Here is an 18,505-nt window from a genome sequence, read left to right on the forward strand (position 1 = left end):
GATAGCACCTTGGCACCTTATCATACCAATTAGAACCAATTCAAACAAAAAACCGATTAAAACCGTACTAATTCGAATTTGATTGGATTATATTTTTTGCAAATCACTGGATCGGATCGAATTTCGGATCTAATTTTCATAACCGATCCAATTCAATCCAAACCATACAATGTGCTATAATATTATTATTTTATTATTATATTTACAATTATACTTATAATATGTTCAATTTTTTATATATTTTTATATTATTCATATATTATTATTTAATAAATATTTTATATTCAAAATTTTATTTATTTATTTTAATTAACTTATAATTTTATTTCTATTGTTATGTTATTATTGGCTTTTTAAGATATTGTTGAGATTTGTTACGTCATTGTTAATTATTTAAAATTTGATGTTGAGACTTGTTATATGTATTTAATTTTTTTAATTTATAAAACCGCAAATCTAATCCAATCCAAACCGCTTAAAATTGGATCAAATCGGATCGGATTATTTTTAAAAAAATATTTTTTATTCAAAACCGATCCAAACCGCACCGTGAACATCCTAATACCAATAGTCCCCAATAGATCTTAAAGGCAATAATACCCACGGTATACTTCAAACAGTAACAATAGTATAGACAGCAAGGCATGAGGTAATGTCCCCAAATTAATGAACAAAGTAATAATTCACGGTAGGGGTGTCCGCGGATCGGATCGGATCGGATATGGCCGAAAATTTGATCCGATCCACACAATTTTCATCGGATCGCATCGGATATGATATCCGCACTCTTTAGTGCCAGATCCGATCCGATCCGATCCGTACATTTGCGGATCGGATCGGATCGGATATCGGATATATCCGCATAATTAAACCTTCTATTTTTAATCATATTTCTATGTAAAAGAATTCAATAAAAATATTTCTTTCATAGTTTTAAACTTATTTATTCCTAAAATATTTTTAATCAAACTCTCTCTAAATAACAAAAATAAAATAATACAATATATGAATAATAATTACTAACTAAAACATACAAACAAGTAAATATAATACTAAACATATATATTTTATTTATTTTTTAATTATTATAGTGCGGATCTGCGAATCCGCGGATCGGATACGCGGATGTAGAGCAGATATCCGCGATCCGATCCACAAAGGGTGTGGATCAGATCCGATCTGATCAATTTGCGGATCGAATCGTATCCGCAATTTTCGGATCGGATGCGGATATTTACCGCGGATCTGCGGATACGATCCGATCCATGAACACCCCTAATTCACGGGGATTAAAATAGAAAAAAAATATTCCTTTAATAGTCATGCAATTCTTAAAGTCGTTGTATCTTAGCATTTCCTTCTTTATCTGTTACAACTTTAAAAGGATGCCAATTTGCATCACTAAATAGCATTTAAAAGAGAGATTGAAATTGAGAGACAAAGACTGAAATAAATTTTAGTATTATATTTAGTGTAAAATATACAGAACTAAAATTATGTCTTTGTATCCTATTTGATTTGAGATTAAGTTAGAGACTAAAATTTTGAAATTACTAAAATACCCTTGAATTTAAAACTATACCCTAATGATGCAAACTAGTCAACGGTTCAGAAATTCACAAGTTTTAAAAACTCAATTATGTCGTAAATATAGTCTAAATTGGTAAACAACTTACAATCAAAACTTAAAAGATTGTCAACTTCAAATCAAAGGAAAAATTACCATTTATACCCATGAATTTTGCAAACGCTGACAAAAGTACCCATCAAACAAGAAAACTAACGTTGTATCCATGAAAGATGGGTTTCGTGTGACAATAATACCCAAATCGTAATTTTTTGTTGACTTTTTAATAAAATTCCCAAATTACTTCTTTTATCTTCTTCCCCAAATTTCAAACATTCACCACCCTCACCCTTCGTGTTTCTCTGTTGTTGCTAGCCACCAAAAAATTAAAAAGATTAAAAACTGTGAATTATCAATTATCTGAGGTTATTGTTCAAATATTATGGATTTGTAGATTTGGTGCAGAAAAAAAAAAAGAAATTTGAAATTAACAAAAAACATACATTTTGGTTTCTTGGTGTTACTGTGGGAACAAGAGGCGCAGAACCTAGAGCCTTTGGGAACGGAAGGAAGGATAGGTCAGAGATAGAAGATGTGATAGCTTTGGTCGCATTTGTTGCAGAGGAGAAGCTTTGCTGGGAACTCACCTGAGGAGCAGCACTTGCTGATGATGTCGTCGTTGAAGGTGGGCTTGGGAGTGTGAGTCCTTCTTCACCCTACATTCCCCTGGCCTTGCTGAATTCTTTTACTTATTGCTTTGGAATAAGAAGAACAACAATATTCAGGTTGAAGAGGTTGAAGAGTTTGAAAAGGGTGTGCTTTCTTAGTGTTGTTGTTGCATCCGAAGAAGAAAGAAACAACAAGGGTAATGATCTTAAAGTTGATTTGGATTTAGATTTGGAGAACAAATTAGAATTGGAATAAAGAGAGATAGAGGTTGAAGATAAAGGTTGGAGGAAGACATCAAGTGTTTGGGTCTTGAGGGAATAGTGACTGGCGGTGGCAAAGGAACACGAAAGATGAGGGTTGTGAAATTTGGAATTTGGGAAAGAAGATAAAAGGGGTAATTTGAGAATTTTATTAAAAAATCAACGAAAACTCACGGTTTGGGTACTATTATCACACGGAACCCATCTTTCATGGATACAACGTTAATTTTCTTATTTGATGGGTACTTTTATCAGCGTTCGCAAATTTTATAGATACAAATGATAGTTTTTCCTCAAATCAAATAACCAGGAGGGTTAATCCTGAGTCATTCTCCTTTAAACTAGCAATCAAATTCACATTGTTAGTTATGAACTTGAGGGATTTCACGTATAAAAATAAAGGGACTAGAAATTAAATGAGCCAACAACAATTAAATGGCAAAGAACTAAAATTAATAAGCACGAAAAACAAATAACTAAGCAAGCATGAATGGAGAGTAATGATTAGATAACAACTATATTAATAGTCAACTAAATCAAGCTATGAAAGATTGAAACAATAGACAAATGAAGAGCGTAATTCAAATGTATAAAAAAAAAAAAAAGTCATGGTTAGGGTTGAGAATTTAGACTTTTTATTTTTGTTATCAACCACAAATATGGTAATTGTTAAGAGCTATTTCTACTTCATTATTTTCTAACATCAAGAGAAAATCAAGTAGGCATAATTAATCTCAATCCATAAATCCTAATCAACTTATTAATTAAATTTGATAAAGATTAGCGTTAATGAAAAATAAATCAACTAACAACTTTAAATTACCAATCAATTTTGGACATTGATAACTCAAGGATCCCTAATTACTCAATCCCAAGTCAAGAGATCAAAGTTTTACTCCATAATCAAATAAAACATTTCATCAAACACTTGGTATTCAATGAAATAAATCATCATGAAATTATTAAAATTAACCAAAACTATATCTAATCACTATAAGGTAGCACTAATAGCAATCAATCAAATATATATAAAACATAAAAACATCAATTCATTAATAAGAATTCAAAATTCACAAGGTTCATAAACTAAGGAAATAACAAAGTGACTCGAGTAATTTTAAGGAAAATTAAAGTGAGAGAACAAGAAAATTAAAACAAACTATAATCACACAAGGTTGAAATTCAGAATTGAGTACAAAATTGAAAAGAATCCTAGAAAAACTTAGAGAGAACTTAGAATTTTTCTCACTAGAAAATTATGAAAAACTATGTAGAATGATAGAATGGCATGAGTGTGTCCCCCCTCCCCCCCCCCCCCCCCCGAATCTAAACCCTCAATGCTTCAGAATGAAACTGAATTTGGCCCAAAATTAACTCAGAAATCGCAATCACATACTTTCATTAATGAGGCATGCGCTGCATGTCATACGTACACATGGGTATGCATGACCCATGCGTACGCATAATGACCAAAACTCCAAATCTTCAATTCTTCATGATTCCTCTACTTTTGCATGTTTTTACTCCATCCTTCTAAGTCATTCTTGTCTTCTAATTCTGAAATCACTCAACAAACACATCAAGGCATCGAATGGAATAGAAGGGAATTAAATTTAGCAATTTTAAAGCATAAAAAAATGTTTCTCAGCATTAAGAACAATTAGGAGAAATTCACAAAAATATGCAAGTTCAATGAATATATGCAGGATAAGTTAATAAAAACAAATTCACTCCTTTCAATCCAAGATTCATCATAAAATATGGGTTTATCAACTTCTCCACACTTAAACAATAGCATTTTCTCTTGCTAGCATTAAGAAAGACAAGACCAAAAGTTTATGACAATTATTGTATGCAACTATCTACATGGATGCTGATGCGTGAGCATCTTTTCTATATTTTCTTAATATTTTAGATATAGATTTATTAAGTTTTTATGAGATTTTAGTGTTTGAGGCTACTTTGATGCGAATTGTGGTTTTATTAATTTTAGAAAAGATTCGGGTGAGTTTGACAGAGTTTGTACAGAAGAAAAATGAGAAAGTTGGGTGCTAAGCTGGCGTTAAACGTCGAGTTGCCAGGCACCTCATACTTCGTGCAAGCTTGCTATCAAGCTGGCGCTAAATGCCACGACTCGGCGTTTGGCGCCAGCTACCTCGTAAACAGTGTCCAAAACCACATGGTAGTGGCGCTAAAGCGCCAGAAAAACAGTAACTCACAGAACATTCTCTACGTTAGCGGTGTTAAATGTCAGCCTGGCGTTTAGCGCCAGTAGCACGTTTTTGGAGTCCAAGGAAGGCTTTAGTTTCTTTTTATTATTTATTTTCTTTTCATTTTTATTAAAACAAAATACAATCTTTTAGGTTTTTGATTTATTATTTTATTTTATTTTCAAATCAATTAGGTTGGATATAAAAAGAGAAAAGATTCATCCCTTCAAGCTGCGCTGTTCTTTCTTCCTCATTCCCACTTTACACAATTTTTTAAAGTTAGGAGCTTTGTTTATTTTGATGGATTAATACTATTGTAATTCTACTTTTAATTAATGTATTGATTTAAATTTAATTATTACTTTCGTTTTTCATCCTAGTAATTAGAGTATATTGAAAGATAACTCTTTTCTATTTGAATTTTTGTTGAATTTTGAAAAAGTTAACTCACTTGAATAACAACTTGAAAGTAATTCCTCGTAATTTTTTAATTACTCGAACTTAACGTGATACGTGATATATAATCATCTTATCTTTGGGTATTTAGAGTTTGTGTGGCTAATAAATTAGAATTGGACTTAACCCTTTAACCTAAATTAAGTGATCAAGGAATAGACACTTGATTAAGTTAGAGGAGATTAAATCACTAAGAAATTAGGGTTTAATCAATTAAAGTTTGTCATGAATTGAATCTTGCATGATTAAAGTAGTTGGCAAGAATTGTTAATTCAGAAAAATAAATATCTCCAAAACATTAACTGTTTCTCGTATAATTCTTACAATCCGTTTACTGTTTTCTTTCTTAAATTTTCTGAATTAGTTTTTAATGCAATTTGAACTCAAAAACACTCCTTTTTGCTTGTCTGACTAAATAAATTACTCAACTATTGTTGCTTGGTCTATCAATCCTCGTGGGATCGACCCTCACTCACCTAAGGTATTACTTGGTTCGACCTGGTGCACTTGTCAGTTAGTTTGTGATTTTCAAAAATCCGCACCAAATTTTTAGCACCATTGCCGGGGATTGACTTGATTGACAACTACCCGTTGTTTGATTACCTAGATCAAGCGTTTTGTTGCTTTAATTTGTTTAAATTGTCCCCTTTAATTTTCAAAAATTTACTAGTAATTTTTTCTTTCTTTTATTCATTTTATTTTCTTTTTTTTCCTTCTTTTAATTTTCGAATTTTTGGTTTAAATTTTCTTTTATTCTTCAAAAATTCTTTCCTTTTTTATTTTATTTTATTTTTCTACTCAGTTTATCTCACCGAGAATTCTCCTTACTTTGATGTAGAGATCTCCACTTTTTCTTGTTTTCTGTTTATTTATGAGTAGGAACAGAGACAAAGAACCTATTCTTGACTTTGATTCTGAAATTGAAAGGACTCTAAGAAGACGCCTACAATAAACTAGGGCTTACAAAACTGCGGAGAATCTCAGATAATTTTAAAAAAGAAGATGAAGAGATCACTATGGAACCCAACAATAATGTTTCAACTCTAAAATTTATGTATTATCTTGATTACAAGAAAATACGTTAAGAGTTTGATTGTAGCTTATTTTTATTTTGTAGGAGAGGGTAATGTAGGTCTGACTTTAAAAAACAGGAAAATGTTACGTTTGTAGTTATACAAACGGCGAAAAAACGGAGTGATATAAAGATATAAGAATGGTGTGTATTTTACTTTTATTTAAATGATGATGATATTGTTGTACAAAATATACAAATTTCATAATACAAAAGAGAATTTACATTGGAAATCAGAATCATCAGAATAAATGTTGCGATAATACAAATTAGTTGTTGTCCTATGCACTTATTAGTTATTACCATTAGCTTCAGCTAACCGTGTAATGAAACTATCTCAAAATTCACTATCCAGTAGTTCGAGCACCAAAAGCTTTCATTTCCTCATTTCCCCACGCAAAATTTTTGAAATCCATTAATTGTACAGGTATGTTGATCGATTAAAATCATCAAACAATAATTGCAACCATTTCATGGCTTGCCTCCTCCACTACTTGTTGATGTCATGAAAGATTCACCGCAACCACACTGGCCTTTGGAGTTTGGATTGACAAAAATAAACTCTGATCTGGAAAAAAATAAAAATAAAAAATATAATTATTCGTTAATAAACAAGCAAGGAAAGAAGACAGCAATTATTAATACTATAATTATCATTATCATCACAAAGTTAAGTTGAGGAAAAGGGGAATCACAAAAAGTAACAAAGTCAAGCAGAACATATATATCCACTGATACAGATAAATAACAAAAGCAAGTAGATAGCAAATTTATTCATTGGTGCGAGAGGGAATAAATAGTCACTCACAAGTTGATCAAAATTTACCAAATATACTGTTCTGAGGTGAAAGCATGAAGTTTGCCAGACACAAATAGTCTAAACAATTAATTGTCACATTCATGATCATCAACAATAATATATTAAATTTAATTTTGCTCTTCAAAAATCAGATATCATCGAGGAACCTACTATTTCCAAGTTTAGACAACCACAGTATGAATTGAAATGTATACAAAGTAACTTGGTGAGACGTGAGAGGATGAACTCTTCAATAAAAAGGAACTAACACAAGGTATAACACTATAACTTATCAAGTCTAAATATGGCCAAAAATTCACAATCCAATGTGCAGTTTTGATACAATGGTCTTAAGATGTTTGTTTCTGTAATTGCATATTTTCCCGATATATAATATTGCTCCGAAAACGAAAAGTATTTCTTTACCACAATACAATAAGCCAAAAAAAAAAAAAGAAAAAAAAAACAAAAACAAAAAGGAGGGAAGGGGGAGAGAGATATAAACATTTACCTGAGTTTGTCATCTACAAAATCCATCCTTGTTCCGATAACATGCATAAGGGCCTTTGGATCAATCAGTATCTTGACACCTTTATCCTCAACCAACTCATCAAACTTCCCTTTTTCATCTGTCAAACCAAAAACTATTAAGGTAAAAAAGTCAAAATGCACTCATCTCTAGCTAGCCCCAAAGTAAACATTTTTCAATGTTTCTCATATTTGGGACATCAGATTTAAGATCATAATACACATGGTTGCACCATTAGTACCTCAAATGCATGCTTTTGCAGTCATATGGAAGTTACTTAAAGCAGTAGCTCCTTAACATAACATAGTATACCAATGTAATTTATGCATCTTTAACATGACATGATGCAATGATGTATTGGAAAAGTGATAACACAAGTTAGCAATATTTTGATAGAGGTCAACGGTGTGGATTAATCCATATAGCAACTCAACCTAGTGGAATAATGATATCTATTGTTTCTTAACCTCTTTATGGTCATCAATTGTTTCATTGTTTCTGCTAGTTCCTAATTCCTTAACAAAGAACTTCAAGCTTAATTCATTTTCATCATAAATCCATTTCAATCCCCAAAATGTGTTAGCTCGGAAGAAAACAAATTGAGCAATTTCATGACATTGGGCGTCAACAAGATACTAATGCAACCAAATAAGAAAAAGCTTCCCAAGGAAATAGGAAAATTCCGGCATATAAACAAATAGGATATTATTGGATTGATACATGCAAAATAAATTGAAATACGCCTCTCTTTCACAAACAAAAGTTTACATGGCAAAATAAACCATATAAATAAGAAAACCGTAACCCTAACCCGAAGCTACATGATCATGCTATGCCTATATCATATGTATATAACACAAATAATCGTATAAAAAAAAGGCAAAGAGGAAAACCTGCGTAGTTAAGGGTGTAGGATAAGCCGTTACAACCGCGAGCCTTGACACCGAGCTTGAGGAAAGACCTCTGGCGCTGCTCAAGAAGCTGCCGTACACGGGAGGCGGCGGCGTCCGTTAAGGTAACGGCCTGACGGCGCGCAGCCCTACCAACCTTCTCAGCTGCCACGGCCACCGCCTTCGATGCCATCGCCTGTTCGCGGAAAGTGACTAGATCTGCTCAGAAAGGCAAGAAGAAGAAGATGAGGATTGATTTCTGAATTTGATGGGAGTTAGGGTTAGTACGTTGCAGGAGCAGATTCCGTCGTTTTTATTTGTTAATGAATTGGAATCAAATTGCAATTCTGTTGTGTTTCTGGAGATGGATGGAGATGGATGAAGCAGCGTTTATCACTATTATTTTAGTTTTAGGACAACGAAGTTGTTAAAGGATTTTTTCTGTTATAAAATAAAAAAAATCTTTTTTTTTTCAAAAACAAATTAAACTCGTATTTTAGATTTTTTTTTTTTTGAGTTTTCATAAGGTTAGTCGGGCTCTTACCAAGGTTCTAAAAACCGAACCGGTCATTGAACCACTCTAGCTACTAATTCACTGCCTCATTGGCTTACAGGTTCAACCGGTTCAATCGGAATAACCGTTTTATAATAAAATAATAAATAAAACATAAATGAACACACCAAAACATAATTATAATCTAATTTAAACTTTAGAATGTCATCTAAATCAAAAGTATTACACCAACCACAATATTATAATATCATCCAAATACAAACTCAAAAGTCAAATAATAAAAGAAACAACCAACACATAAAATGCCAATATCATAGTTTGTCATCAATAATCAAAATCCAAAAAAACATAAACTAAGATCAAACAAAATGCAATAACGAGAACAACAAATTAAATTGACCGATACTATCATCTAGCCAATAACAAAATTTTGTTAACAGCAACCCAATGAAAAAAACAATTAATTAAGATCAACAACATAAACTAAGATCAAAATAATAAGATCAAGATAAAAAACAAACCACAACAAGTACAATTTATCAAATTAACAAGTTATTAAAATGTCAAAAGCAGCACAACAACCTAACAATCGCAATTTACAAGATCAAGAACCGCCCCAGAACAACAATTTATCAAAGTAACAAGTTAGAAAGATCAAGAACATAACAAAACAAGTTAACAAAACAAGTTAATATAGCAATACAACGACAAAATAAGAACTAGAACTGCAACCTATTAATTAAAACAACCACCAACTAAAACAAGATCTGCATCCTCCATCCATTCATTGTTCTGCACAATTATCCCCAATTTAACCAAATTGATACTATCATCTAGTCAATAACAAAATTTAGTTAACAGCAACTCAATGATAAAAACAATGAATTAAGATCAACAATATAAACTAAGATCAAAATAACAATAATAAGATCAAGAACAAACCACAAAAAGTACAATTTATCAATTAACAAGTTACTAAAATGTCAAAAACAGCACAACATCATCAAGAACATCCCCAGAACAACAATTTAAAATTCAAAATTTTACTATTTCACATAGTAACTAGTTCATATTTTATTATTAAATATTCATAATAAAAGATTTTTAATTAATTTCTAAGCTCTAATCAAGCTCAATTGCTTGAGAATCAAAATAAACACTCCAAAAGAATCAGAACAGAATGGTGATGAGAAAAGGAGAAAATTAATTGTGATATAAGAAACAAAGAAATGAATTCATAGACTTAGAATTGAAAACAGAATTATTAAGAATCAATACACAGATCATATTATTTTGAACTAAAAATTAAATCACACTTCCAAACATAAGGTTTGTACTATATATATATATATGGAAGCTATTGACCTGAAACAGAATAACATTCAAGAGTCTAACTCCTCTTCTTTCACTCTTTCTTGAAGAAAATCTTATTCTATTACATTTTTATCCTCAATACTAATCAATTATTCAACAAAAGTCAGAATCCAAAAACTTCTCAGCATCCAAAATCATTCAAAGCCAGAGAATCCAAAAACAGCAAAACTAAGCAAAAAATCCAAATTCAGCATCCAAACTAAATTCAGAATCACATCAGCAACAATCCCAATTAGAACACAATTATTTCAGAAAATCGGCAACTCAGAATATCAAAATTATTTTAAAAAAATTTAACAAAACACCATCAACCATCATCCATCCAAATTTAACAAAATAAATAAAAATGAACAAAAGCAGAAAAATCAGCAACTCAGAATCAGATTTCAGCAACTCGGTCAAATTAACAAAACAAGAAAACATAAATTGAAGCAGTTTTGCTTACGGCGGCGAGGGAGGAAGGGAAGTGACGGCCAGGGAGGAAGGAAAGTGAACTCGGATAGAGAGAGGCTCGAAGACAGGTTGACGCGCACGAGAGAGAGGCGGGAGGCTCGACGACGAAGACAGAGACACAAGTTCAGGGTGGCCGACGACGAGGACAGAGGTGGCGACGCCCAGCTCCGAACAGACCTGGCGACGCGAGGAGAAGGGATCCAGGAGAAGAGGATAGCGACGGCGGGGCTGGACGCTGGCTGAGGAGAAGAGTTCGGCGACGGCGAAGCCGGGCGCTGGCTGCTGCTGCTGGCGGCGATGAGAGAGAGAGAGAGGGGGCGTTAGCTATTGTGAAGGGGTTTCTTTGTGAGAGAGAAGGAACCCCGTTTTTTTTTCTCTCTTTTAGTCTTTTTTTTTTTTTTTTAGACTATCTTGGTGGAACCGTGTATAACATATAAACGATTTTTGAGTATACATTTGTATAACAATTTATATAATGATATAATTTTTATATGATGATTTAAATTAATGTTAAATTACTTTTGAAATTTTTTTATATCAATTTCAAAATGAATTCATTGAATAAATATTAAAATTTTAAAAAGCTTAACGTGAATTTAAATAAACTATAAAAAAACAAAGTATGTGTTTGAATTATAATTTACAAATAGAATTTTGTATAAAATTGATTTTGTAAAATTGATTTTGATAAAAAATAAGTTTATGTTAATGTGATTTATATTTGACAATCTTTATATCAAAATAAATTATAGTAAAATAAATATTGTTTGGATTATACTACTCAAAATCATTTTTAGATGAAAAATTACTAAGAGAGACATCAATTTAAATATTTTTTTAGAGTTATACTACGATGTACACTAAAATCAGCCAATAAAGTCGGCCACCAGTATAAAATACATGCTAGAATGAATATAAATACAAATTAAAAATAAATTAAATTACACATATATTTATACACAAATACATTGGTGGCTGGTTTTGGTGTATATATAACATTTTTATTTTTTTTTATGAAAACTCTAGGGGGACAGCAACTTTGTTAAATTATGGCCAGCATGTAACCAGCAAAGAAAAATGAGCCATTAGATGAAATTTCACACAAATTTCACACCATTAAAACCATCATTGATGGCTATTTGATGACTACAAATCACAAAAGTTGCTGGCTCCTAACATTCCTCTTTTTTTTATATATTATCCTATCATCTTAATTTAGATATTTTTATAAGAAAATCAATATTTATTTACTAAATTAAAGTAACATGTAAAAGTTAACAAAATATATTTTATACTAAAATTAAAAAATATATTTTATTACCTATGAATAATTTTTTATTTAATTTGTCTTTTTAAATGAGATTATAATTTATATTATAAAAAAATTACAATAAAACATAATATATGAGTATTATAATTATAAATTTTATTGAACTGAATAAAAAATAAAAATTTCAACCAAAACAAAAATATTAGACATAAAAAATCGTCAAATATAAAAAAAATTACTAAGAACAAAGAAACAGTAAGAATTGCAAAAAATAATAATATACATAAAAAATCAGAACACTAACAAAAATAATATAAAAATTATTTATCATATAAATAAAATAAATATTAAAAAAAAGAGTACTATAAATTTTATAATATAAAACAAAAAAAATATTCTATAATTTTTTTAGTACTATCTGTATTCTTTTATTTAGTATTATTTTATATTATAAATTTTATTATTTATAATTCTATTGTGACTTATAATTTTATTTTTATACAAAACGGAAATAGAGTACATCAAAGAATAAAAAAAATCATACAGATAAGAAACAATAAAAATTTCATAAAACCAACAACATATATCTAATGAACAAAAAACATAAAAATTAAAATATAAAAGACAACACTAAAAATAATAAAAAAAATTAAAATATTCACCTTACTAGTGATTGAAACAGATTTTGATGAAAAAAAAAATAGAACTAAGAACTACGAAGAACTAGAAAGAAGTACTGTGAAGCCTTGAAGGTAATGGTTACTAGTATCCTTTTTATAGAAGAAAATAAAAGGTAGGATTGATAGAAAAGAAATAAATTTTTTACCTAATTTTTTAACGGTAATCAGTCACCATAAATATGAACGCAGAAACAATAAATTTTAGCTTCACGTGAATGTGCGTTCAGATGTGGAATCACTTATGTGTTCAGAGTTGCCAAACATAAAGATAAAACGTTCAACAGAGTTAAACACACTTTTTTCTTTTTCAATAGGTTTGCCAAACACACCCGACTCATGCAACAAAAAGAAGAAAGGAATATGAATAAACCACTGCTCGTCTTGGATCTTCAAAAAAAAAATACCGTTGTAATGGACTTAGCATCAACATCACTAACACATATTAATGGAACCAAGTACTATTTATACTTAATATGTAAATGAAATCTATAGAAGATGATTCACTAGAAAATGAAGTATAGTGACTAGAAGCCCTTTTCTTCGGTCATGATTCTTCACAACAGTGTTCTTCATGAAGCTCTTATTCTCTAACTCTCTAAAACTCACCAAATTCAACATGGTGCGGTGAGCGTGGACAGAAAGTTAGGTTAGAATCGAGCTTCAAGAGAGGAACGAAGATCAAATCCTTTTTCTTAAAAAATCAATGCGATTTTCTGCAATTTTCTGCGATTCTTTTTCTTCTTCCCTCAATCATTCTTCCTTCCTTTATCTTCTTGTCTTCTCTCTTGGATTCATACAAAAGAGCTTGATGAGAGTTTGATTATTTCACGAATCTCATCAATTCAATAGAAACAAAGACTCCGATCAATGAATTCAAAGAGAAAGATCTGGATCTACACCATCTCAAAGATCCATTGATATAAGTAAAGTCATGGCTTCTGAAGAAAATCTGTTCTCCTTTGTTAACATTCAACAGCTCAGTCAGGCGGATTCAATTGATTATGAGGTTTTGATAATTAAAAGATAAATAAAATAGAAAATAAGATAAAGGTACTTATGTAATTCATTGGTGGGAATTTCAGATAAGCGTTTGGAGATGCTTTGTTGCTTCTGAACCCTTGCTTTCCTATTGCCTTCTTCCAATCATGCGTTACTTCCTTCCATGGCAAGCTGTAGGATCCTCTCAGTGAAAATGGTCCTCTACGGTTTCTGCACGGCTAATCAACTGTCGGATTTCTCGTCTTGGATGAAAAATACCAAGTACAGCTACCGCATGGCTAATCATCTGTCGGTTCCTGCTAGCATCGGAATAGGATCCATTGATCCTTTTGCACACTGTCACTTGCGTCCAACATTCGCAGGTTTGAAGCTCTTTACAGTCATCCCTTCCCAGATCCTACTCAGAATACCACAGACAAGGTTTAGACTTTCCGGATCCCAGGAATGGCTGCCAATAATTCTAACCTATACCACGAAGATATTAATCTCACGGACTTGGTCTGCGTATTAGATATCCAAGAGAATATACTCCAGCTGTCGTCCAATGACTACGTTGAACATCATGTAGACCGCTTGTGGTTGTCAGACACGCAGATCTTGGCTAAGCGAGTAACGAAGATTGGGTGATTGTCACGAGTCACCCCTTCATTCTGACTTAACTGAATTAAGTACGAAAGTATATCTTGGAGAAGAAGTAGGCGTGAATTGAATAAAAAACAGTAGTAATTGCATTAATTCATGAAGAACAGCAGAGCTCCATACCTTAATCTATGGGGTGTAGAAATTCCACCGTTGAAAATACATAAGTGGAAGAGGTCTAGACATGGCCGTGAGGCCAGCCTCCAAACGTGAACAATGATCTAAAGATGGTATAGTCTGATAAAAGATTCAAAAGTTCCAAAATGAATCTCTAAAAGTAGTTTTTATACTAAACTAGTAACCTAGGTTTACAGAAAATGAGTAACTAAGTGCAGATAGTGCAGAAATCCACTTCCGGGGCCCACTTGGTGTGTGCTTGGGCTGAGAATTGAAGCTTTTTCGTGCATAGGCTGTTCCTGGAGTTAAACGCCAGCTTTTGTGCCAGTTTGGGCATTTAACTCCAATTCTGGTGCCAGTTTGGGCGTTTTACGCCAAGATGTTTTAGGCTGATTTTGAACGCCAGTTTGGGCCATCAAATCTCGAGTAAAGTATGAACTATTATATATTGCTGGAAATCCCAGGATGTCTACTTTTCAACGCAATTGAGAGCGCGCCAATTGGGATTCTGTAGCTCTAGAAAATCCATTTCGAGTGCAGCAGGCTCAGAATACAACAGCATCTACAGTCCTTTTTCAGCCTCTGAATCAGATTTTTGCTCAAGTCCCTCAATTTCAGCCAGAAAATACCTGAAATCACAGAAAAATACACAAACTCATAGTAAAGTCCAGAAATGTGATTTTTGAATAAAAACTAATAAAAATATAATAAAAAGTAATTAAAACATACTAAAAACTATGTAAAAATAATGCCAAAAAGGGTATAAATTATCCGCTCATCACAACACCAAACTTAAATTGTTGCTTGTCCCCAAGCAACTAAAAACAAAATTGGATAAAAAGAAGAGAATATACAATGAATTCCAAACTTATCAATGAACTTAGTTCCAATTAGATGAGTGGGCTAGTAGCCTTTTTGCTTCTGAACAGTTTTGGCATCTCACGTTATCCTTTGAAGTTCAGAATGATTGGCATCCATAGGAACTCATAATTCAGATAGTGTTATTGATTCTCTTAGTTTAGTATGTTGATTCTTGAACACAGCTACTTTATGAGTCTTGGCCGTGACCCTAAGCATTTTGTTTTCCAGTATTACCACCGGATACATAAATGCCACAGACATATAACTGGGTGAACCTTTTCAGATTGTGACTCAGCTTTGCTAAAGTCCCCAATTAGAGGTGTCCAGAGCTCTTAAGCACACTTTTTTTACTTTGGACCACGACTTTAACTGCTCAGTCTCAAGCTTTTCACTTGACACCTTCTCGCCACAAGCACATGGTTAGGGACAGCTTGGTTTAGCCGCTTAGGCCAGGATTTTATTCATGTGGGCCCTTCTATCCATTAATGCTCAAAGCCTTGGATCCTCTTTACCCTTGCCTTTTGGTTTAAAGGGCTATTGGATTTTTCTGCTTGCTTTTTCTTTTTCTTTCTTTTTTTCTTTCTTTTTTTTTTGCCATTTTTTCTTTTTTTTTTCGCAAGCTTTGTTTTCACTGCTTTTTCTTGCTTCAAGAATCAATTTTATGATTTTTAGATTATCAATAACATTTCTCTTTTTTTCGTTATTCTTTCAAGAGCCAACAATTTTAACATTCATAAACAACAAATTCAAAAATATGCACTGTTCAAGCATTCATTCAGAAAACAAAAAGTATTGCCACCACATCAAAATAATTAAACTAATTTCAAGATAGAATTCGAAATCATGCACTTCTTGTTCTTTTGCAATTAAAACATTTTTCATTTAAGAAAGGTGAAGGATTCATAGGACATTCATAGCTTTAAGACATAGACACTAGATACTAATGATCATGTAATAAAGACAAAAACATAGACAAAACATAAATCATAAATTTCGAAAAACAGAAGAATAAGAACAAGGAAATTAAAAAACAGGTCCACCTTAGTGATGGCGGCTAGTTCTTCCTCTTGAAGATCTTATTGAGTGCTTGAGCTTCTCTATGTCTCTTCCTTGCCTTTGTTGCTCCTCCCTCATGGTTCTTTAGTCCTCTCTAATTTCATGGAGGATGATGGAATGCTCTTGGTGCTCCATCCTTTGTTGTCCCATGTTAGAACTTAATTCTCCTAAGGAGGTGTTGATTTGCTCCCAATAATTTTGTGAAGGAAAATGCATCCCTTGAGGTATCTCAGGGATTTCTAGATGAGGAACTTCCTTATGATCTTGTTGAGGTCCATGAGTGGGCTCTCTTGTTTGCTCCATCTTCTTTTTAGTGATGGGCTTGTCTCCTTCAATGAGGATGTCTTCCTCTATGACAATTCCAGCTGAATTGTATAGGTTACAGACGAGATGAGGGAAGGCTAACCTTGCCAAAGTAGAGGGCTTGTCCGCCACCTTGTAGAGTTCTAGAGATATGATCTCATGAACTTCTACTTCCTCTCCATTCATGATGATATGGATCATGATAGTCCGGTCTATTGTAACTTCAGAACGGTTGCTAGTAGGAATGATAGAGCGTTGGATGAACTCCAACCATCCCCTAGTCACGGGTTTGAGGTCAAGCCTTCTTAGTTGAACCGGCTTGCCTCTTGAATCTCTCTTCCATTGAGCTCCTTCCACACAAATGTCCCTAATGACTTGGTCTAACCTTTGATCAAAGTTGACCCTTCTAGTGAAAGGGTGAGGATCTCCTTGCATCATTAGCAAGTTGAATGCCAACCTCACATTTTCTGGACTGAAATCCAAGTAATTCCCCTGAACCATTGTGAGCTAATTCTTTGGGTTTGGGTTCATACTTTGATCATGGTTCTTAGTGATCCATGCATTGGCATAGAACTCTTGAACCATTAAGATTTCGACTTGTTGAATGGGGTTGGTGAGAGTTTTCCAACCTCTTCTTTGAATCTCATGTCGAATCTCCGGATATTCACTCTTTTTGAGCTTGAAGGGGACCTCGGGGATCACCTTTTTCTTGGCCACAACTTCATAGAAGTGGTCTTGATGGACCTTTGAGATGAATCTCTCCATCTCCCATGACTCGGAGGTGAAAGCAATTGCCTTTCCTTTCCTCTTTCTAGAGGTTTCTCTGGCCTTAGGTGCCATTAGTGGTTATGGAAAAATAAAAAAGCAGAGATTTTTCCACACCAAACTTAAAAGGTTTGCTCGTTCTTGAGCAAAAGAAGAAAGAAAGAAGTATAAGAAGAAGAAATTGAGGAGATGGAGGTGAGGAGTGGTTTCGGCCAAGGGGGGTTAAATGTGTATGAAGTGTGAAATTGAAGGTTGTAAGGAGGGGTATTTATAGGGTAGGAGAGAGAGGGGATTCGGTCATGAAGGGGTGGGTTTGGGAGGGAAATAGTTTGAATTTGAATGGTGAGGTAGGTGGGGTTTATGATGGATGGATGTGAGTGGTGAAGAGGATATGGGGAAGAAGGTAGGATTTGATAGGTGAAGGGTATTTAGGAAAGAGTTATTGATGGGATTGGTCAAGGGTATTTGGGGAAGAGTGTTATGAAAAGGTGTGAAGAGGAGAGAAGAAGAGGTGGGATAGTGAGGATCCTGTGGGGTCCACAGATCCTGAGGTGTCAAGGAATTCTGCTCCCTGCACCATTCTGGCATTCAAACGCCCTCTGTGTGCCAATTCTGGCGTTAAACGCCAGCTCTGCTACCTTTCCTGGCGTTAAACGCCAATCTGCTACCCATTTCTGGCGTTTAACGCCAATCAGACGCCAGACACCCCATTCTGGCATTAAACACCCAGAATGCTGCCCATTCTGGCATTTAACGCCCAGAGTGCTGCCAGGCTGGGTGTTAAACGCCCATTCTGCTATCCTTACTGTCATTTAAACGCCAGTAAGCCTATCCTCAAGGGTGTGCTGTTTTTCATTTTGCTTTAATTCTGCAGTTATTTTTATGACTTCACATGATCATCAACCTAAAGAAAACATAGAATAACAATGGAAAATAAATATAATTAAATAACATTGGGTTGCCTCCCAACAAGCGCTTCTTTAATGTCAATAGCTTGACAGTGAGCTCTTGGAGAGCTTCAT

At 33.2% G+C, this 18,505-nt stretch overlaps 1 protein-coding gene across 2 annotated transcripts; it reads right to left on the reverse strand.

Moving 5' to 3' along the window:
- Nucleotides 1–6,362: 6,362 nt before the first annotated feature.
- On the reverse strand, nucleotides 6,363–11,232 carry LOC107624156 (iron-sulfur assembly protein IscA-like 1, mitochondrial). 2 transcript variants are annotated; one of them, XM_016326624.2, is made up of 4 exons: nucleotides 10,786–11,232; nucleotides 8,456–8,671; nucleotides 7,545–7,662; nucleotides 6,363–6,802 (listed from the first exon to the last, which is right to left on the reverse strand). In XM_016326624.2, the coding sequence occupies exons 2-4, from the start codon at nucleotides 8,643–8,645 to the stop codon at nucleotides 6,706–6,708; spliced, it is 405 nt and encodes a 134-aa protein (XP_016182110.1). In that variant the 5' UTR covers nucleotides 8,646–8,671; nucleotides 10,786–11,232; the 3' UTR covers nucleotides 6,363–6,705. The 2 variants fall into 2 exon arrangements, with proteins under 2 accessions (XP_016182110.1, XP_016182109.1); XM_016326623.2 differs by having other exon boundaries at nucleotides 7,545–7,677; nucleotides 10,786–11,140.
- Between the last annotated feature and the right edge of the window lie 7,273 nt (nucleotides 11,233–18,505).

The sequence above is a fragment of the Arachis ipaensis genome, chromosome B10 (assembly GCF_059453495.1).
Source record: "Arachis ipaensis isolate K30076 ecotype BB chromosome B10, ASM5945349v1, whole genome shotgun sequence".
Classification (NCBI taxonomy): domain Eukaryota; kingdom Viridiplantae; phylum Streptophyta; class Magnoliopsida; order Fabales; family Fabaceae; genus Arachis; species Arachis ipaensis.